The following is a 22,489-nucleotide window of genomic DNA, read 5'->3' as shown; positions in this document are numbered from 1 at the left end:
TGGAGGAATGTTCCACCCATGGCTACAATCGGAACTGCCTGAATAAACTGTCCCACCTGGGCCACTGCTGTCCCTACTTCTGAGCCTTAACTACTTCAGCTCTGAAGTGAGAGATTTGACATTTGAGTGGTTCCCAGACTTTTGGACTTCACAGACCAGTAAAACACGAAAAAAGTTAAGGCCATGTTAACATTTCCAACTTTTTATTTTAATGCCCAAGAAAGACTATTAATCACAACAACTATCCTCTATCAGCATCTCCTCATAAAACAGTTTTTAGCATGAAAAATGAAGGTCAGGGTGCCCGGGTGGCTCAGTTGGTTGACCGTCGGACTTCCGCTCAGGTCACGATCTTGCGGTTTGTGGGTTTGAGCGCCGGCGAGGGGCTCTGTGCCGACAGCTCAGAGCCTGGAGGCCGCTTCGGAGTCCGTGTCTCCCTCTCTCTCTCTGCCCCTCCCCCATTCGCACATGCATGCTCTCTCTCTCTCAAAAATAAATAATATTAAAATCATTTTTTAAATGAGGGTCATATTTATAGGATAATGGAATAGATTTTGTTTTGTGAAAATATTTTTTTTAACCCTGCTTATATTACCTTGTCTTGCTTTGGCAAGGACTGGTGAAACCTTCACCACAGACCAGCAGCAGTCTGAAGGCCACTGTTTAGAAACCTCAGGAGACTGGTTTTGTAAGGCCCCTTCTGGCTCAGACATTCTAGGATTAAAATAAGGATCATTAGGACCTACTTTCCCTCTCAGTGTGTCAGTCCTCAAAATAGCTATTTGGATGCCGAGAACGGCCCTTCTGCACAAGCACCATGAGCTCCAATATTGGTGGCCTACCTGGCCTCACTCTTTGATTTTTTCAAATTTATCTCTCCTCCTTACCCTGCTTGCCAAACTCCCACATCATCTCACCCCAACAAGCACACACGTACACCAATTCATCAAAATCACGTAGGGAAATCAGGGAATGCTTTTTAAGGATTTCATTAACGGCTAATGACTTATAGTTTCATTTGTATATTTAACATTCATGAAAACATTCTTAAGCCAAAGGATTGCATCTTTAGTGGTCATTTCCCACACAACGTAGAGAAATCCAAATTTTTTCAGTTCAGTAGGTAACTTACTAACTGCTAGTAGTCTAAATCTTCCCCCGGAGTGAAGAGGAAGAAGAAGGCTGCCATAAAATTGTCCACACCCAGGGATCCTGTAAGCTCACCCTTTAGACCCTACTGTAAAAATACACTTGACTAATGGTGCCTGGGTGGCTCGGCCCAGGTCGTGATCTCACAGTTTGTGAGTTTGAGCCCTGCTTGGGGCTCTGTGCTGACACCCTGGAGCCTGCTTCGGAGTGTGTGTGTGTGTGTGTGTGTGTGTGTGTGTGTGTCTGATTCTCCGCTGCTTTCACTCTGTCTCTCAAAAATAAATATTTAAAAAAAATTTTTTTAAATACACTTGACTAGAAGCACTAAATTGTACGACATTGAGACAATGGAGCTGCGGGAGAGGAAGTAGAGGCAGAGACCCGCCCAAGAGCGGGAGGGGCGAAGGAGAGGTCCGGGGGACAGCCCCCGCCCCACCCCGCGGCGAGCTGGCCCCGCCCCTCGTACGAGCCCCTTTTTAAAACGCGCGGGCGCGCCTTGCGCAGGCGCGGGGCCACTTAAACCTTAGTCGTGCCTGCGCCTTGGTGGTAGGATGGCGGAATTGGTCTCTTTTACGGTTCCCACCGAGAGTGACAAAACCTTGCTGGTGTGGGAGCTGAGTTCTGGACCCACGGCCGAGGCCTTGCGTGTGAGCCGGGCCGGGAGGGAGGGAGGCAGGGAGGGAGACACCCCCACCTCCCCGTGACTGGGAGTCTCAGAGTCTGGCGCTGAGCGCCTCGCGCGCCTTGTAGTCTCCGCCGAGAGGAATCTTAGTTCTAAAAGGGACCTTTGCAGTCTCAGCCCCGACAGATTTTTGAGAGGTAACTCTCAACAGCCAGCACATGTTGCCTTCTAATGCTTCTCGAATCCTAGGATTTCAGAGGGAAATCTTTTCAACGAAATGAGAAGTGCTTTGGGTTGCGTGTGCAGGAGGGCTTAGGGAATAGAAGGCAGTTTTGCTTCCTGGGCGCGAAATTTCATGCACTTACTTGGCGTGGGACCACCCCACAGCATTCTCTGTTCGCAGTATTCTCCCAGTTTGGCCTTCTGTATTCGGTCCGAGTCTTCCCGAACGCTGCAGTGGCCCGTCCTGGTTTCTACGCCATCATCAAGTTTTACTCAGCAAGGGATGCTCACAGAGCCCGAAAGGCATGCGACCAGAAGCAGCTTTTTCAGAATTCTCCAGTGAAGGTGGGTCCAAGTAGGAAATTCCTAACTCCACTGGGACGAAGGGTTGAATTCAGCAATAATAGACCAGGGTTGGTATACCACTGTAGTTTACAGAATGCTTTTAGATGCATTGCTACACTGATCCTCCGGTTTCCCTGGGTTTTGGGTTGTTTTGTTATGTTTGTTTTGTTTTCAGATGAAGAAACTCGAACTCAGGATAGTTAAGTGACTTACTTAAGGTTCATGACAGTAACTGGAAGGTAGAGGTCAAACCCAAACTTACTGATGTTCAACCCCGTGTCATTTTTTGGTGCCCTTAATTTAACAAAGCTTCACAAGAAGTCTTGTTTCTATTTACATTATGGGGATTAAAAAAATCTTTTAATAACGTTTTTATTCAGTTTTGCGAAACAGGGCATGAGCAGGGGAGGGGAAGAGAAAGAGGGAGACACAGAATCAGAAGCAAACTTCTAGGCTTTGAGCTGTCAGCTCAGAAGCCGATGTGGGGCTCGAACTCATGAATCCTGAGATCATGACCTGAGCTGAAGTCGGACGCTTAACCGACTGAGCAACCCAGGCCCCCCTCTATTATGTGGATATAAAATGACAAACTCTTTCATCAGTTGTATTATAAAGGATGCTTCATCGTCATTATCATCGTCATCACTCCCAAACTGCCTATTCAGAACTCCCTTCAACTCCTGGGAAAATGGTTAAAACATTCTTTAATACACCACAGAAACTTTATTCCATACCAACATGCTGTGCATTTTGCTTTCCCAGAGCCCCAGAATTATATTTCATGATGAGCCTCAATTCAATCACCATTTCCTTATCAAGGGCCATGTCAACTCCTTTGAATAAGTTGAGTGAGGCTTAGATTGCCAAACCTTTCACTTTATAATTGTATGTTTTCATCAGCTTTCTCTAACTGGCTTCTTAATCTAGCTACTTCCTATGGACTTGACTGCCTATTCTTACCCATATGCCCTTCCTTACTGATTTAATCTGGATCGAATCTAAGAATCCTTTTCAAATGTGACTCTGAGTGTACTATCTCCACTTGTTCAACACTGTCTTCAATCCTGGCTCCACTCCCTATGATTGAAATGATCACGTGTCAGGCATTCCTTAGTTTGCAAGCTTCTAGCCTGTGAAAATGTCACCCAGCCACTCAGCTATTACAGATTATGAAATAATTAGTTTGTATCAGTTGTGAGTAATGAGGTGTTTTTCTCTCATTGGACATTAAGACCATTTCACAAATGGATTTTGAGATTTCACAGCATAAAGCCCAAAGTCAATATATAGTTGACAGGAGAGAGCATTCATATTAAATTTCTTTATTTATTTAACACAGAGCCTTGGGTTACCACCCCCCGCCCACCCCCCCCCTGGCTGCTTACTGAAATTGTTGCCCAATTTACCTATGTGTTCCTTTATACTTTGGCAAGTACACATAGTTTCTGGTTGTTTGTTTGTTTGTTTGTTTGTTTACCTTTTATAAATACATATTTAAAAAGAACATATTAAAAAATTTTTTTTAATGTCTAGTTAAAAAAAATTTTTTTTTAATGTTTATTTATTTTTGAGACAGAGAGAGACAGAGCATGAACAGGGGAGGGGCAGAGAGAGAGGGAGACACAGAATCTGAAACAGGCTCCAGGCCCTGAGCTGTCAGCACAGAGCCCAACGCGGGGCTCGAACTCATAGGCCGTGAGATCATGACCTGAGCCGAAGTCGGACGCTTAACCGACCAAGCCACCCAGGCGCCCCTAATGTTTATTTTTGAGAGACAGAGTCAGAGCATGAGCGGGTGAGGGGCAGAGAGAGAGGGAGACACCTAATCGGAAGCAGACTCCAGGCTATGAGCTGTCAGCACAGAGCCTGACACGGGGCTCGAACTCACAAACTGTGAGAATCATGACCTGAGCTGCAGTCGGATGCCCAACAGACTGAGCCACCCAGACGCCCCAAGAATAACATCTTACAGTAAAATCAAGGAAAGGCCTAAGGCATCTGAGAGCTTTTTTTCAGTAGCATGAAGGAAAACGGTTGCCAGCAAGAACTGTGGCAAGGTTATCTAAGGTGACAACTGTCTCTACCACTCAGGGGCTCAAGGCCCTTCTGAAGCTTCCTGGTTGTCCAGAACAGCTCCACTCTGCCTCACCATTAGCCTGTGCTGTAGCACTCAACATTTAAAAGTTCATCTTCATTTCTCCTTCCTAGCAGGCAGCTTCAATTGGAGAAAGTAATTTCACTTTTTTATCTACTCATCCATTCACTTAATCCATAGACCTGTGCTTGATTCTAGGAATGAGAAAAGAATAAAATATGGTTCCTTCAAGCACTTAAGGAACTGATAAACCAGTGATAGAGGAAGTTGCACAAACAAATCAATAGAGTTAATAATACTTTGACTTTTTTGAATTATTTGAATTTTTATGAATATACTAATATACTACACCCCACTTGAAATAGACATTTATTTATTTATTTATTTATTTATTTATTTATTTAACGTTTTTAATTTATTTTTGAGACAGAGAGAGACAGAGCATGAACGGGGGAGGGGCAGAGAGAGAGGGAGACACAGAATTGGAAGCAGGCTCCAGGCTCTGAGCCATCAGCCCAGAGCCCGACGCGGGGCTCGAACTCACGGACGGCGAGATCGTGACCTGAGCCCAAGTCGGCCGCTTAACCGACTGAGCCACCCAGGCGCCCCGAATTAGACATTTAAAAAAAGAACTAGAGGATGTAAGAAATACACTGTGTGTGTAAGTTACTTAGAGAGTTAACACTGGAGGTATTTGCATTCTCAAAGAAGCTTATTAAGGCAAATGAACCTCTTATTGTTTTATTTGCTTATAAAATTTACAGAAGTATGTATATTCCTTCTTCTAACAGGGGTTAGTAACTTGCGGGGGGTGGGTGCTGCTGATTCAGGTCCTACTCAGGTCCATGTTACCTGCTCTTGAGGTCATATTCTCAAACAGGAGCTACGGGATGAGACAGCAAAAAGTTTACTTCCCTTGCTTACCTACAGCCCTATAATTTGCTTCCAGAGGGCTTCCTTAGTTGCTTTCATCATCACTTTCAATATCAGAGATCACGGAAAGCCGATTAATCAAGGTCCCTGGAAATGATGCAGAAAAGTCTATAGTGTAAAAATAGTACATAGCATTTATTTAGGGTTTATTAGGAGCTGATTTCTTAAAATGTTTCCAGTTTGATCTTCACAACCTCTCTATGAAATAGGTATTGATAAATCTCAGGTGTATCCACAGGAAGCCTCTGTGTCAGGTTATGATATTTTCAGGTCTATTTCTTATGTCTTTAGGTTCGTCTTGGCACCAAACATAAGGCGGTTCAACATCAGGCCCTTGCCCTAAATAGCTCCCAGTGCCAAGAACTGGCAAATTATTACTTTGGTTTCAATGGATGGTCAAAAAGGATCATCAAGGTAAACTTTATAGATTTTCTCTGACTAATTAGAATCATTTCAACACTGAAATTCTGGACTTCAGAGAGGAGAAAACTGGGTTGTGGGGAGATGTGAGAGGCCTCTAACTGGAAGTACCTGAGCCTGCCACCAAGAATTCATAATAATCTCAGTAACTTGGGTGGTGGTGTCCATAATCTTGTCCAGTGTTTGTATGGTGTATAATAAAAACCAATTGTCTTTATCCATTTGTAAGTCTTACTTGATTTTGAGGCTATAGGATACCTCCATTGTGGGCTGGGATTGCTGGAGTTTAGTTTGCATTTTTTTTTTTTTTTTTTTTTTTTTTTTTTAGAGAGAGAGGCAGATTGCAAGCGGGGGAGGGGCAGAAAGAGAGGGAGAGACAGAATCAGAAGCAGGCTCCAAGCTCTGAGTTGTCAGCACAGAGCTCGACGCGGGTCCCAAACCCATGAACAGTGAGATCATGACATGAGCCCAAGTCAGAAGGTTAACCAACTGAGCCACCAGGCGCCCCTGGTTTTGTTTTCAATAACAAAACATCTTGAAGCTTACATTCAGATCCAAGGAAGGACCTTCCATTTAAAATCCTAACAGCTTGGGGCGCCTGGGTGGCTCAGTCAGTTGAGTGTCCGACTTTGGCTCAGGTCATGATCTCGCCGTCCGTGAGTTCGAGCCCCGCGTGGGGCTCTGTCCGGCCGCTCAGAGCCTGGAGCCTGTTTGGGATTCTGTGTCTTCCTCTCTCTCTGCCCCTCCCCTGCTCATGCTCCCTCTCTCTCGCTCTCTCTCTCTCTCTCTCTCTCTCTCTCTCTGTGTCAAAAATAAACATTAAAAAAAATAATAATAAAATCCTAACAGCTTCAGGATCTTTCTGACCTTGAAGAAAGGGCAAATGAAGATACTGTGCCACCACTTCAGAAGCAGAGCCTGAAATTCTTCTGTGCTTTAGAGGTGGTGTTGCCATCCTATGAGTGCCGGAGTCCCGGAGCTGGCATGGCCGAGGAGCCTTTGGATACCCTGGAGGAAGGTCCGTTTACAGTGGAGGTGGGGTGGGGGTGGAGGGGAGGCAGAATCCCTCTTTCTCTCTAAAAACTCATCTTTTCAGATACATCATCCAGCCCTCCCCCTTGCTAAGCTCCTAAAGCCCTAGGCAGAGTTTTTCTGGCCTACGGTACAGGCTTTTATCTCAGGCAATACCTGAAAGAACCTTTAACTTTAAAATTCTAAAGCTGACTTTCTGCCAAGAAGTTTAGGAGGAGGGAAGTAACGTTTTTCCCATTTGTGGTTAAGAATTCGCCTTGTGCTAAAATAGTCCTTCAAATACATATCTCTTGCAGCCTGCAGTGATCCCAGCAAAGTGATCATCTAAAGATTTAAATAAACTCTTGTGTGAATGTTGAGTCCTTTGCCTCCTATCAAAGGGCTGGAGTGTAAAGAGTCAAATACAGATGCCTAGAAAAGGTATTCCCATTGGTACTGTGTTTTCTCCCAGTGCCTACAGCACGTAGGCTTAGGGTTTTCCGGGAGGGGCAGGGCTGTTAGCAAGGCTAAGGGAGTAAGGCTCCCTTGGGTGATGCCCAGGAAGAGACCAGGGGGTCATGTGCACTACCACCGAACCTTTCTCCCCATGTGACTCCAGCCCTTGATGCACAGGAGAGTAGGGTCTGCAGTAGGGTCTGAAACTATAGTTTCCGCCTGTCCGTTTGAAATCTACGAGCGATGTGAGATCTGTGCCACTTTCTTGGCTTGAGTCTCCCTTTTGGTACTTCCAAAACTTCTGGAGTAGATCAGGGCGGTCAAAATGTGCCCTGCCAGGATATACCTACAGCAGAGTCATTCAGCCTTGTGTTGTGCCTGCCCTTACTTGCTAAGATAATGAACGACGAATCATGGATGTATTTTCACCTTTACACATATAACCCCCAAATCAGTTATCATTCAGATAGGCATGTTCAATCCATTTGTTTTGGTTGGATGCAGGGCCATTATCATTTCTTATGAAAAGGCGGACAATCCAGAAGCTTGCTATTCAGAAGGCTGTGTCAGATGCATTCCAGAAACTGCTGATTGTGATTTTAGGTAAGATTTACTTGATTGTCCTTGTAGTATATCAGTTTCAACGAGCCAATAAACTCATTTTGAAAAGTTAATTGGATGAAAACACTTCATACTCTTTTATTCACCAAATGCTTTCAAAGCAGTAGTCTCAAATTTGTTCTTTGTGGCATTTGTGAGAAAAATGACCACAAATATTTTTGTCCCCAGTATATAGATATACAGTGATTTACCTCTGTCCACACAGAAAGTGTTTGACCCAGTCTTCTTTCTTGATTGTTTGCTCATAACACAGAATACTATTGTGAGTATAAGCTTTGGGGGCACGTGTGTGGCTCAATCAGTTAAGCGTCCAATTGTTGATTTCAGCTCAGGTCGTGATCTCACGATTTGTGAGATTGAGCCCCATGTCGGGCTCTGTGCTGACAGCGTGGAGCTTGCTTGGGATTCTTTCCCTACCTCTCTCTCTGCCTCTCCCTGACTCTCACATGCCATGTGCTCTCTCTCTCAAAATAAATAAAAAACAAAGCAAAACAAAACAAAAAAACTTTGAAGCTTTGGACGTCTGGTGTTGAATCTTAGCTCTGTCTCCTAGATTTCTTATGCAATTTTAGGTTTTATAGTCAGATTTGAAGTATTTAATCTCTCTAAGCTGCAATTTCTCTATCTGCCAAGTAAAGGTAATCATTCAACTTACCTCATGGGGGATGAATTGTAAGAGCAAATGAGATGATGGAAAAGTTTAAAACTATCCCTGAAACATGGTAAGCAGAGAAAATATGTTAACTTGTTATCATCGTCTTCCTGTTGGAGAATTTATTAGATTATGTTTTTGGAATCAATTCAGCTTCAGTTTTTGTTTTTGGCACTGACCTATTGGGTGAATATGATTCTTCTATTAGGGTCAGCTATATTTTTGTGAACCTTGAAAGTGGTCAGGCTATTGAATAGCATCGATTGTGTTCTCTATTGCGTTCTACAATGGTGTGAATGTTACAGGCTGTGCTCCAAGGGAATTTTATAATTAGTAATGAGTCCCCAAACAATCGCCCCCCCACCACCCCGCCCTCGCCGCTTCACAGTCTTGCAGGCTTAGAGACTAAGAAAGCCTAGCTAAGTTTCAGAGGCCTTATTTGCCCCTAAGAGTTGACCCTGGATTGGTCTCAGGCTTCCAGCCTGGACAGCTCTTGCAGTGAAAGTTGACTTCCCTGGTCATCAGGTAGAATCTCCATTAGCTGTCAATTCCGAGTAACAACCTTTAAGAACCCAACTAAACCTTTGGGTTGCTGACCTCTCCGTAACATGCTCTGGTATCCCTTGTACACGATCCAAATGTTGTAGCTGTACTTTGCCTTAAGGGGAATTGTATTGTCTATAAGGGACATGGGCCAGTTTCTGCCAATAAACTGTCCAAGCGCATTCTCTCCCTCCCCCTCCCCCTGTCTCCAAAGCATTGTTCATTGTATCTGGTGGGATTTTGTTTCTGGGGAGTAGACACTGGCCTTGTTTCTAATAGGAAGTATCAGCTATAGTCCATGGTCTCTATTCCAGAACTCACACTGACCTCTACCTAATGCCTTACTGTCTAGTCATCTGATTTTGAACATTGTTGTTTCCATAGTTTTAACTTCCTGTGTCATTATTCCTTAGTTCCTATCTCTTAAGATGATAGCGTTTTTGAACCACACAGTCCGTAACTTCATGTGTATTTTTTCACACATAGTTATGATTAAAAATTGAAGTGTGAGGGGCGCCTGGGTGGCGCAGTCGGTTAAGCGTCCGACTTCAGCCAGGTCACGATCTCGCGGTCCGTGAGTTCGAGCCCCGCGTCGGGCTCCGGGCTGATGGCTCAGAGCCTGGAGCCTGTTTCCGATTCTGTGTCTCCCTCTCTCTCTTCCCTCCCCCGTTCATGCTGTGTCTCTCTCTGTTCCAAAAATAAATAAACGTTGAAAAAAAATTTTTTTAAATAAAAAAAAAAAAATTGAAGTGTGAGATGAGAAAACTTCTAGGAAAATGCTTTTATTTTCTGCTTTTATAAATAAAAAGAATGTCTAGTTATTGGGTGCTATCATTGTATACAGCTAGTTTTAGAACAAGGAAAATTCTGAATTGATCTTGTTAACTTTATTGATTTTTTAAATGTTTATTTTTGAGAGAGTAAGCAGGGGAGAGGCAGAGAGAGGGGGACAGAGGATCTGAAGTGTGCTCTGGTGCTTACAGCAGAGACCCCGGTATGGGGCTTGAACTCATGAACCATGAGATCATGACCTAAGCTGAAGTCAGACGCTTAACTGACTGAGCCATCCAGGCGCCCTCTTTTTTTTTTTTTTTCCAATCCTTATTCACTTTATTTCAGAAAGTGGTAAAATAGCTGTGGAATACAGACCCTGTGAAGAGATCACAGATGCCAGTACTGAAGACGAGCTACAGGATTTAATTCAAGTATGTGGAGATTAAAGTTCAGGGGTGACATAGCCACTGTAGCCATAATGTAAAGCAACCAGCAGAATTTGGAAGACTTTGGCATTAGCTCTATCATCCTTTGGGAAATGTGAAACTCAGAAATTGCTTTTGACTGCAGGGGATTTCTGGGGCTTTTCCTGAAGTCCTGACCCTTGGCTCTGACCCCTTATTTGAAATTTGGAGAGCAAATTTCATCAGAGCACTCCCACAGTTGTGGACATAGGAGAGGACACAAGCCTTTTAGAGCTCCCCTCAAACAGAATCTCAAGGATTTGGGAACAGAGTAACTATGGCCTTAAATGTGATTATACTACAGCGTTTGAAACCATTATGCCATTCAAATAGGATGTGTCACCCAGATGTCGGCATCTCATATATATCTTGCATGAATATCTTGCTGAAGAACTTTTCTGTAAATCACTCACATGGATGTCCTGAATTAGGGATTAAGTTGCCAAAATAATTTCTAAAAGAAAATACTAATGTGCCACATACAGAATGTTAAAAAAAAAAAAAAAAAAAAGGAGCAAAAATGTGTTTCATGTCATTGAGAGCTTAATTTGGGGCTAGATTTGTGAATTTTTTTTATTAGGTTTTTTTTTTTAATTTTTTTTTTTCAACGTTTATTTATTTTTGGGACAGAGAGAGACAGAGCATGGACGGGGGAGGGGCAGAGAGAGAGGGAGACACAGAATCGGAAACAGGCTCCAGGCTCTGAGCCATCAGCCCAGAGCCTGACGCGGGGCTCGAACTCACAGACCGCGAGATCGTGACCTGGCTGAAGTCGGACGCTTAACCGACTGCGCCACCCAGGGGCCCCTAGATTTTTTTTTTTTAATGTTTATTTACTTTTGAGAGTGAGAAAGAGCGTGAGCTGGGGAGGGGCAGAGAGAGAGGGAGACGCAGAATCTGAACCAGGCTCCAGGCTCGGGGCTGTCAGCACAGAGCCCGATGCGGGGCTCGAACCCATGAACCACGAGATTATGACCCTCTCTGCCACTCCTCCACTCGCACTCTATGTCTCTGTCTCTTGCTCGCTCCAAAATAAACATTTAAAAAAATTTTTTTTAAACAACAGTAAGCATTTATTCCTCAAAAAACATCTTTTTTAATGTTTATTTTGAAGAGAGAACAAGAGAGAGAGTACAAGCAGGGGAGGGGCAGAGAGGGAGACATAGGATCTGAAGCAGGCTCCAGGCTCTGAGCTGTCAGCACAGAGCCCAATGCGGGGCCCGAAGCCATGAACGGTGAGACCATGACCTGAGCCAAAGTCAGACGCTCAACCAACTAAGCCACCCAGGTGCCCCATCCCTGCAAAGGGACGGGGGGAGTGGTGGCCTTTGCAGGGTGGAGGGAGGCCTGGGCCCCAAGTGATTCTGGGAAAAGGGCCCGCTCTGGTGGTGCGGAGCCCATCTCCAGGGAGCTAATAAAGGTGACATAAATAAAGGGTGGGACGTAGGCGGGGGAGGGGCGCGCAGTTGCTAACAGTGCGCGCGCGCATCACGGGGCTGCCATAATGGTTTGGCTCCCGCTCAGTTCCCAGCGCCAGTACCCCACTCGCCTGTGTCGCTGCGCCCCGGAGCCTCCGCGAGTCATGTCCCGGCTGCGCCTGTTGGCCCCACTGCTTGTCCTTATGTGGCAACCGTTGTGGCTGCTGGTCCAGGCAGCTCAGCCTCCGGAGTGGGCCCTGGACCCTGCCCAGCTGACCGCCGACCCCACGGAGCCGGCTGAGCCCCGGTCTTCGCGCTCGTCTGATCCCCCACCCGAATCGCCCCAGGTACTTACACCCCCAGCTGAGCCGGTGGGCTTTAGTTACCTGGGGTCCTCTGCTCCAGCCCAGATGTTGACCCCGCCTAAGGAGTTGATGGAGACTTTGGTTCCATTCCTGGACACGGATTCCGTCGGAGAACTACCCCCAGGGCCAGATGAGGATCTGAATGACCAGCTAACCCAGCATCAAAGGCTCCCAGAGGTGGTTCCAATGCCAGGTTGGGATTATTTAATGTTTCCCAAGGTTACAGGTAAGCCTTTAGATGTGGAACTTACCACAACTCCAGGGCCTGATAAAGGTGTTGAGTCTTCTATAGCCCAGCAAGAGGCCCCACCTCAGCCTCTTGAACATACTGAGGAAGCAGAACTGTCTCTAACCCAGCAAGAGACCTCGGGTAAGCCTCCAGAGGAGGTTGAGCCTTCAAGTGAGCAGGAGACCCCAGGTCAGCCTTCCGAGCCTCCTGGGGTGATTGATCCTTCTCTAAGGCAGCAGGAGACCCCAGCTCAGCCTTCAGTGCCTCCTGAGGAAGCTAAGCCTTCTCTAAGCAAACAGGAACCCCCAGCTCAGCTTCCAGAGGCCCAGGAAGAGGGTGAACCTTCCCCTCTCCAGGAGGAGGGCCAGGGTCAGCACCCACAGGCCTCTGAGGGGAGTGAACCACCTACAACCCAGGAGGAGTCCCCAGCTCAGCATCCACAGACCCCTGAGGAGGTTGAACCTTCTTCAACCCAGCAGGAGGCTCCAGCTCAGTATCCTCAGGCATCAGAGGAGGGTGAGCCTTTTCCAACCCAACCAGAGACCCCAACTCAGTATCCAGAGCCCCTTGAGGGGACTGAACCTTCTCCAGCCCAGTCAGAGGCCACAACGCAGCATCCAAATCCCCTTGGGGAAGTGAAACCTGCAACCTATCAGGAGGCCCCAAGTCAGCATCCACAGACCTCTGAGGAAATTCACCGTTCTGCCACTCAACAGGAAGCCACAGCTCAACATCCAGAGCCTTCTGGTGAACCTTCTCCAACCCAACAGGAGGCCCCAGCTCACTCTCCAGAACATCAGGTGGTAACAGTTTTTCCTCAAGGTCAGAATCAAGCTCAGCTCCTGCTGTTGCCGAATGTCACTGTTAAACCTGTGGATCCTTCAGTTACCATGACCTCAGAATCCACTAATGAGGTTGAAGCTTCTCCACTCCGAGAAGAGGCCTCAGCTCAGTCTGGAGTGTCCCCTGAGCAGTTGGAACCTTCTCCAATCCAGCAGGAGGTCCCACATCAGCATCCAGCTGCCCCTGAAAATGCTGAGCCTTCTCCAATCCAGCAGGGAGTCTCCACTATGCCTGAAGATCTTCCTGAGGAAATTGAACTTTCTCCAAGCCAGCAGGAGAGCTCAGCTGTGCCTCAAGTGCCTGTTGCAAGTATAGAACCTTCTGCAATCCAGCAAGAGGTCCCAGCTCAGCAACCAAAGCCCAATGAGGGGGTCGAGTCTTTTCCAGTTCAGTATGAGCATCCAGCTCAGCCTCCAGGGTCCTCTACAGATGTTGTAGCTCAGTCTCCAGGACAGCATGAGGTGACATTCTCACCTCCAGGTCCAGGTGAAGCTCAGCATCCAGTGTCACCTAATATCACAGTTAAACTTGTGGATCTGAGGGTTTTCATAAGTCCCCAGGCAACTAAGGAGGTTAAACCTCTTCCAGTGCAGCAGGATGTCCCTGCTCAATCTCCCCCTGAGCAAGTTGAATTTTCTCCAGCTCAGTCCAAGCGTCTTTCCCAGTCTCCAGAGTCCCCTGAAGATGAGTCTTCTCCAGGCCAACAAGAGGTCCTAGCTCAGACTCCAGACCCTCCTAAGGATGTGGAACCTGTTTCAGGCCAACAGGAGGCCCCAGCTCAGCCTTCAGAGCCTCCTGAGAAGGTGGCACCATCTCCAGTCCAGCAGGAAACCCTATCTCTACCTCTCGAGCCACTTAAGGAGATAGAACTTTCTCTAACACAACAGGAGGTACAAGCTCAGCCTTCAGAGGCCCCTGAGAAGGTAGAGCCATCTCCAATTCTGCAGCAGGCTCCAACTCAACCTCCAGAGTCCTCTAAGGAGGCAGAAACTCCTCCAGCCCAGCAGGAGGCCCCAGTTCAGCCTCCAGAGCCACCTGAGGAGGTTGTAGCACAACCTCGAGTCCATAATGAGGTGAAAGTTCCACCTCTAGGACAAGAGCAAGCTCAGCATCCAAACTTGCCCCATGTTACTGTTCAGCCTGCTGACCTGGAGCTTACTGTAACTCCACAACCTACTGTGGAGGCTGAGCATTCTACAATCATGCAGCAGACTATAGCTCCTCCAGAGGACCTTGAGGTGACATTTCCACATTCAGAGCACATTCAGCATCCAACCTTAACTAAAGTCACAGTTAAACCTTTGGACCCAGGGCTTACCATAACTCCAGAATCCACTACAGAGACTGAACCTTCTCTAACCATGCAAGAGACCCCAACCCAGCCTCCAGAGCCACCTAAGGAGGTTGTTCAGTATCCATCCCAACAGGAAGTGACAGTTCCAACTCCAAGTAAGGATCAAGGTCAGCGTCTAGCATCACCCATCATCCCATTTCGTCATGTGGAGCTTACTATAACTCCAGAACCTATTACGGAGGCTGAACATTCGACAACCCTGAAGAAGACTACAACTCCTCCCCCAAAGGACCTTGAGGTGACACTTGCACATCCAGAACAGGTTCAGAGTCAACATCGAAACCTGACTGAAGTCACAGTTCCACCTATGGACCTAGAAATTCCTGTAAGTCAGCAACCAGAGACAGGTTTTCCTCCAACAACTCAACATTCTGTGGTGCATTTTGTAAACTATACCTCCGAAAAGGCATACACGACTTTAACTTGGCAACCAGAACAGAATGCCACCACAAACCTCAAACTATGTGAGCGTTGTACCTGCAAAGATGAGACACTGTCGTGTGTTGGTCTCAGCCTACAGCAGAGGCTCTGCAGAGTGCCCGTGCCGGAGCCCGACACCTACAACGGCACCTTCACCATCTTGTAAGAATCGCCTTTACTTGTTTGTTCTCTGCCTCCTGCTTGACATGGCAGTCTCTTCCTCAATGTCGTCCTGGGCCTTCCTCATCTCCCCAACCACGTTGACTGACTTTCTCTTTTTACCTTTTCTTTGTCAACTATCCCTTATCTTCATTTTCCTTTTTACTACTGTTCGCCCTTCTCCAATCTTTTACTTGTAATTGTCCTTATTCTTTTTCCTTATCCAATCTTTAGCCCCATTATTTCATTCCTTAACCTCTACTCTCCCATTTTTGCTCCATCCTCTATAATAGGATACAACAGAGTAGTGAAGAGTAGAGATTCTGGAACTAGATTGCCTGCATTTGGGCCGAGGTCTGTCATCTAGTAGCTTTGTGACTCAGTTTCCTTTTCTGTGAAATGGAAATTATGATAGTTACCATCTCATGGGATTATTGTGAGATCTAGATGAGGTAATACATATGAAGCACTTGGATCAGTGCCTGGCAAAATATGAGTGTTAGCTGTTATTATTTTGATTCCCCAGACCTCATCTTTGACCCCCGGCCTTCTACATACAGTACTCAGTTTGAGCCCAACCCAAGAGTAAGTACTATGGGCGCCACACGAGGATGCAATCGTCTTCAGAACATGAAATGACAGGTGGGAAGAAAGGAAATGGTCATAAAAAGGGAGGTGGCATGTAACTAAGTACTAAAAGAGGTACCATGGGTGTTGGAATTCAGCAGACTCTGTAATCAGTGGAGTATGGAGGTCAGGGAGAGCTGCATGGATAAGCTAACACTTTAGCTGAGACTTAAAGAGTGGCTCTGATGTGTTAAATCGAGAAAAAATGGGTATAAGTCTAGGCAAAGGCACGGCTGCAGGAATGATCAGGAGTCCAGAATTAGGTTTAGCAGTTAAAGATCCAATTACGAGAAACCTTGACTATCAGCTAGAGAGGTTTGAACGTTACATTCTGAGTTATAGAGAGCCATTGAAAGTTTTCAAGCATGAGATACAGACCATTGAAACAAGAGGATTATTTTCAGTTCCCCATGTAGGGCGGTCTGGAGAGGAGAGCTTGATCCAGCGAGACCAGATAGAATGTTCTAACAAAACCTGGGAGTCAAGTAACAAGGGGCCGAATCAGAGTGGCTGAAAAGAGTAGAAAGAAAAGCCTTGAGAGCACTGCAAAGGAGGAAGTGACAAAATAGACTAACTGATGACAGTCGCGGGTGGGGTGTGCACGGGAAAGAGAAAACTCAGATATTACTCTGAAACTTCTGTCCCAGATAAGGAGAATGATGGAAGTTGAGGCATCTTTTACCAGGGCACATAGAGCAACCAGAAGGCTTCAGGTTGACTGGAAATGTCCACCAGGCACATGGGCAGATGGGTATCTGTTTTGAATTTATTCCTGACTCCCCTGAAAAAAATGTGTATATAAACTGACCAGGTAAGCTGTTGCTGAGGGAAGAGGACAAAACTACAGGTAAAGGTTCAAAGTCATACGCAGAGTTAGCGGTTGAAACTGAACCTCAGGCATTTAATAGCTTCTTTTAAACATGTGTAATTCATGGATACATGAATTATCATGGATACTTTTTTTGTTTTTAATGTCACAGGTATAGAGGATAAAATGTGAAAATCCCACCCCACCCTCCCTACCACTCATAAGATAACTCCGGTCACCTTTTTGGTGTGTGTCCTTCCTTCCCATCTCTTTCCTTTGCATTTTTTCCTAATTTCCTAATGGGGGGATACTTTTTAATTCCTTGCCCAGTGATTTGTTGCTTTTCCCTATGCAATATGTCTAAGAAATCTTTCCATGTTAGTTATTCTAATTTCTAACTTCCCTTATCCTTCTAACACCTAGAGAGGTTTCAGTAGAGGGCTTCTTTACATTTGTTTGCTGATAATGGTACATTGTTTACCATTTTTTTCGTTGAATTCTTATTTTCTCATTGATTTGTGGAAGGAACCATTTTAGACACATAAGTGATTTGGGGGAAAAAAATACTTACCTCCAGAGTAATTAACAGGCGTTATCTACCCAAAGAATGGAACAAATAGGACGTTCAGGTTCTAAGGAGCTGCCTTGTTTGTGCCAGTGGCCCCCCGCTAGCTCTTTATTAATTGCACCACCTGGGATGCTGATAGCTGCGGAAAGTAGAAAGTTGGCATTTACTGCATTGGAATATTCCCCACAAGGTTGCCAGTGATTCTCTTATTTATTCTGTTCATTCCTTTCCTACCTATTCAAGGATCTGAACTGTGTTTCTTCACAGAAATTTCCAAGGAAACTCTATTTCTTACATTGATGAAAATGTATGGAAGGGATACCGTTGGGCTGAGAAACTGTGAGTATATTCTCTCCAAATACGAATACAAAAAAAATAAAAACAAAAACAAAAAACTAACTGCATTCTAAGGTCCTTCTTGGTCCAGAACTTTGAAGTCAGTAGCTCTGAGGAAAGGTGTTTCCCCTTCCATATCCCAACTCAACCTCTACCGATTGCAATTCTGTGTTAATTTTTTATTTTAACGTTGATTTATTTTTGAAACAGAGAGAGACAGAGCATGAACGGGGGAGGGTCAGAGAGAGGGAGACACAGAATCTGAAACAGGCTCCAGGCTCTGAGCTTCAGCACAGAGCCCAGTGCAGGGCTGGAACCCATGGACTGCAACCTGAGCCCAAGTCGGATGCTTAACCGACTGAGCCACGCAGGTGCCCCATTAATGTTGGTATTCTCAAATCCTTTTGTGTTTTCTCTGTTAACTGTGTCATTGACTATAAGCTGTTATATTTTTTATTTTCTGTCCTGAATAGAATTGGCTTTCTCACTCCATTCGGTCATTCCTGAGTGCAATTTATCTTTGTAGTTGAGATTTGACTTGCTTCTGTTTTCTGGTCCTAAGGAAGAGGTGAAATGAACCACGGGGCTTGTTATTGGTGACACGTCCCCCTGAGAGTTAAAGAAGAGGTGGAGGTGACTTCTAATGGCTAGTCAGAGTGTATACCCTTCCTCCAGGGTTCTGGGACCCTGCCCCCTTCTGACACCAATGGCTCCTGCCTGGAAGAAAACACCCTTTGCTGCCAGATCCAAGGAGGAAGGATGTGGGGTTGATGTGCTGTCCTTGGTCCTACTGCAGTATCCCAGCTAATCACCCTGTAGGTGGCTGCAAGGCATTTCTGGTGGGGAGTGTTTGTAGAGCTACTCCCTTGGCTTTGAGCTAAGGTTGTGGATTTTCTAATTGTATCTTTTCTAATCATTCTTAGGGACTTTGGTGGAGTTTGGAGTTTGGTAGAGACTTGGCATGTTTCAATCTGCCAGCTTGAAATAGCACAACCTCTTAGGAAGGCAATTTGGTACCCCTGTTAAATCCTGGAGAAACTGGGGCGCCTAGGTGGCGCAGTCGGTTAAGCGTCCGACTTCAGCCAGATCACGATCTCGCGGTCCTTGAGTTCAAGCCCCGCGTCGGGCTCTGGGCTAATGGCTCAGAACCTGGAGCCTGTTTCCGATTCTGTGTCTCCCTCTCTCTCTGACCCTCCTCGGTTCATGCTCTGTCTCTCTCTGTCCCAAAACTAAATAAACGTTGAAAAAAAATTTTTTAAAAATAAAATAAAATAAAATAAATCCTGGAGAAGCTTAGGCAAATGTGTCCTAGGATATAAACAGAAAAATGTTCAAAGCAGCACTGTTTATAATAACTAAAAATTAGAAAAATCTAGTATCCACCAACAGTAGAATGAACAAATAGCGTTACACGGGTATTTACTCTATACTTATTAAACTGAGCATTTATGTTATGTGCATTTTATGCACATTTTTAGTTCTCACAGATATTTTTTAGTTGGGGAAAAAATTAGATGGCTTTACTTGTAGCACTGATATGGTTATAAATAGGGCTTCCACAATAAAATTTGGGAAAAGAGAGGAGGAAGTGGCAGTTCTGTCCATGTTTTTGCCACTCAGGGCTGGGTTCTAACAGAGATTTTGTGATCCAGAGAGTAGGCATTAAATGTACATTTTGGTGTGAAGAGTGGATAGGTGTGTGTGTGTGTGTGTGTGTGTGTGTGTGTGTGTGTGTGAGAGAGAGAGAGAGAGAGAGAGAGAGAGAGAGAGAGAGAGAGACAGACAGACAAAGGAGTATGTGAGAAGAAAAGATTTGAATCAAACAGCAGAGATCGCCATCCCTACATTAAATAAGAATTAGTGTATTTGCTGGCACCATTACCCAGGTTTCTCTCACATCTAGCGGTCCGGTGTAGCAAATAGTTCTGGTTATTTTGCATTTTGACCCAGAAATGACCTTTTCATTTTGCAGAATTCTCAGTGAAAATTATCTGACCGAATTACGTAAAGACACATTTGAAGGCCTGCTATCCCTCCAGTATTTGTAAGTTAATCAGTTCATCATTTATTATGAGTTTTTAGTGATATTATTTATTAAAAAATACAGGGTTCAAATTAGATAATTGCAGCAATTTCTTCTAACAGTAGAATTCTATAATTCTCTCTATTAAATTCTATAACTCTGTAAGTCTGTGGGGACCCAGCCCATCTCTAGCATTAAATACCTCCTATGCATTTTCAACTTTTTAATTTTATAGACAAGAGATAGGAAAAAGCCCTTCAGTTGTAGAGGAAGAGGGGTAATGAGGTGTGAGCAATTATGGACACCCATATGAACCTTGTTATGTAAGTGTTCATATACCATCTGCTTTTATTTATATTTATTATTTATGGCCCATGGATCAAATCCTGTGTGTGGTCTGTCTTGATACAACCAATGAGTTCAGAATGATTTTCATGTTCTTAAAGGGCTGTAAAAGAGAAAAGAAGAGAGAAAAACAGAGAATATGTGACAGAGACCGTATATGGCCTGCAAAGCCTAAAATATTTACTGTCTGGCCTTTACAGAAAAGGTTTGAGAAAGTTGGCTTAGTAAAATGAGAGGAATTGAAGTTAACCTCAAATTGTCACCTACAAGACAAGAAAATATAGAACACTTACATTAATTTGAATGCCATTCACCCAGAATTTTTAAATAATGTAATCTAAATTAAATATTTAAATATTAAATATTTAACTAAGCAGGTGAATTATGTAAGCAGTATTACCAAGTACATATTAAATTATCAAGAGAACAGATTAAGGATTTCAGTGTGGGAAATTTTATTAGTTTATTTTATTATTATTATTTTTTATGTAATTTATTAAGTTAGCTAACATACAGTGTGCTCTTGGCTTCAGGAGCAGATTCCTGTGATCGGTGTGGAAATTCTTATGCCACCATAAAAATAGATGTTTAAAATGATGGTTAAGGGGTTGGGGCTCCTGGGTGGCTCAGTTGGTTGGGCGTCTGACTTTGACTCGGGTCGTGATCTCACAGTTTGTGGGTTCGAGCCCCGTGTCGGGCTCTGTGCTGACAGCTCAGAGCCCGGAGCCTGTTTCAGATTCTGTCTCCCTCTCTCTCTGCCCCTCCCCCACTCATGCTCTGTCTCTGTCTCTCTCAAAAATAAATAAACATTAAAAAAATGATGGCTGGGGCGCCTGGGTGGCGCAGTCGGTTAAGCGTCCGACTTCAGCCAGGTCACGATCTCGCGGTCCGTGAGTTCGAGCCCCGCGTCAGGCTCTGGGCTGATGGCTCAGAGCCTGGAGCCTGTTTCTGATTCTGTGTCTCCTTCTCTCTCTGCCCCTCCCCCGTTCATGCTCTGTCTCTCTCTGTCCCAAAAATAAATAAACGTTGAAAAAAAAAAAAGATGGCTAAAGGGCACGTGGCTGTCTCAGTCATTAGAGTCTGCAACTCTTGATCTCAAGGTTGTAGGTTAGAGCCCCATGTTAGGTATAGAGATTACTTAAAAAAAAATGAAATCTTTAAAAATATAATGATGGTTAAGTGGTATAGTTAGAAATGTTTACACTAAACAAACATCAGAAATGCCTCTAACTTCGCTAATTACAGAATAAACATCTCTCCAGCCTCATTGTCAAAGAAGAAATGTTTGCATAGATCTCTGTACATTAGACATACAGAGATACTAATGTTCTTTGCTATGGAGGTTCAGTGTTTATTCTTTGCCCATGCCATCCAAAGCTGTGTATTTCATTAATCCTTTTTAAAGAATTTTTTTAATGTTTATTTATTTATTTATTTTTTTTTTTAATTTTTTTTTTTTTTCAACGTTTATTTATTTTTGGGACAGAGAGAGACAGAGCATGAACGGGGGAGGGGCAGAGAGAGAGGGAGACACAGAATGGGAAACAGGCTCCAGGCTCTGAGCCATCAGCCCAGAACCTGACGCGGGGCTCGAACTCACGGACCGCGAGATCGTGACCTGGCTGAAGTCGGACGCCTAACCGACTGCGCCACCCAGGCGCCCCGATGTTTATTTATTTTTGAGAGAGACAGAGAGAGAGAGAGACAGCGTATGAGCAGTGTAGGCACAGAGAGAGAGGGAGACACAGAATCCGAAGCGGGCTTCAGTCTCTGAGCTGTTGGCCCAGAACCCGATGCGGGGCTCGAATTCATGAGCAGTGAGATCATGACCTGAACCGAACGAAGTCAGATGCTCAATCGACTAAGCCATCCAGGCGCCCCTCATTAATCCTTATTAATGATGTGCTTTAGAAAATAGATTCTTCTTGCAAATGTGGAAGGCTTAAGGGTAGTGAGTAAAAGGAATCTCATATGACACTGAAAAGAGTCCTTCAAATTATCAAACCTTCCAAGTCTTAGGAGACAACCACTTTGTATTGGTCTTCTTGGCTACCTCTGCCATCTGGGCTCCAAACGTTACAAACACAGTTTGGAGAAAAACAAAAGAGACAAACTGCGCAATGGATTGGGCCTTTCATTATTTCTACTATGAGGTACTTTGTAAGCCAATTATTTCATGTTAGGTGAAGTGTTCTCATTCATTCATTCAAAAAAAATGTGAATCAAAACCTAAAAAAGAATGGGACAGGCCCTATGCCCAGTACCATAGGCACGCAGATGGTGAAGACAGGCTTCCCACCCTTGTAGGAACTCATGATTTCACAGGGAAAATAAACAGAAGCTTAAACCATAACGCATAAGCACTGAATGGATGATGAAGCACTGACAGAGTGCAGAAGAGGGAGCCACAAAGTCATAAAACCACATTTCTTTTCCGTCATTTTGCTCCTTCTACTCTCTACCCAGCTGTTAATTTATTTTATAAATACTTGAGTTTGTTCTTTGTCCATGCATCAGTTTTAAACACAGTAGACAACGCAGATGAGCAAGACTAGTCCATACTTTCATGGAGTTTATGCCCAGAGGAAATGGAATGCCAGAATAACTATATTGAGAAGAAATTGGGGCACCTGACCGGCTGAGTCAGTAGAGCATGCGACTCTTGATCTCAGGGTCGTGAGTTGAAG

The 22,489-nt window shown here is 44.8% G+C and overlaps 1 protein-coding gene across 50 annotated transcripts in view; it reads left to right on the top strand.

The window, feature by feature from the left end:
- The window catches only part of LOC105260083 (RAD52 motif-containing protein 1-like), a 345,360-nt gene that overhangs the window by 308,447 nt on the left and 14,424 nt on the right, over nucleotides 1-22,489 (top strand). For 25 of the 50 annotated variants that reach the window (XM_045044315.1, XM_045044311.1, XM_045044309.1 and 22 more), the window contains 7 exons: nucleotides 2,159-2,338; nucleotides 5,658-5,780; nucleotides 6,636-6,804; nucleotides 7,758-7,856; nucleotides 12,131-15,098; nucleotides 17,366-17,437; nucleotides 19,407-19,478. In XM_045044315.1, coding sequence (XP_044900250.1) covers nucleotides 2,159-2,338; nucleotides 5,658-5,780; nucleotides 6,636-6,804; nucleotides 7,758-7,856; nucleotides 12,131-15,098; nucleotides 17,366-17,437; nucleotides 19,407-19,478 — 3,683 coding nt within the window. Of the gene's footprint in view, nucleotides 1-1,548; nucleotides 1,797-2,158; nucleotides 2,339-5,657; nucleotides 5,781-6,635; nucleotides 6,805-7,757; nucleotides 7,857-10,188; nucleotides 10,275-11,831; nucleotides 12,073-12,130; nucleotides 15,099-17,365; nucleotides 17,438-19,406; nucleotides 19,479-22,489 lie in introns of those variants that run through there. The other 25 variants (XM_045044325.1, XM_045044331.1, XM_045044327.1 and 22 more) reach the window with 18 other exon arrangements.

The sequence above is a fragment of the Felis catus genome, chromosome E1, assembly GCF_018350175.1.
Source record: "Felis catus isolate Fca126 chromosome E1, F.catus_Fca126_mat1.0, whole genome shotgun sequence".
In the NCBI taxonomy this organism is placed as follows: Eukaryota; Metazoa; Chordata; class Mammalia; order Carnivora; family Felidae; genus Felis; species Felis catus.
The sequence above is the reverse complement of the archived record's forward strand: the minus strand, read 5'-3'. Positions and strand labels throughout refer to the sequence as shown.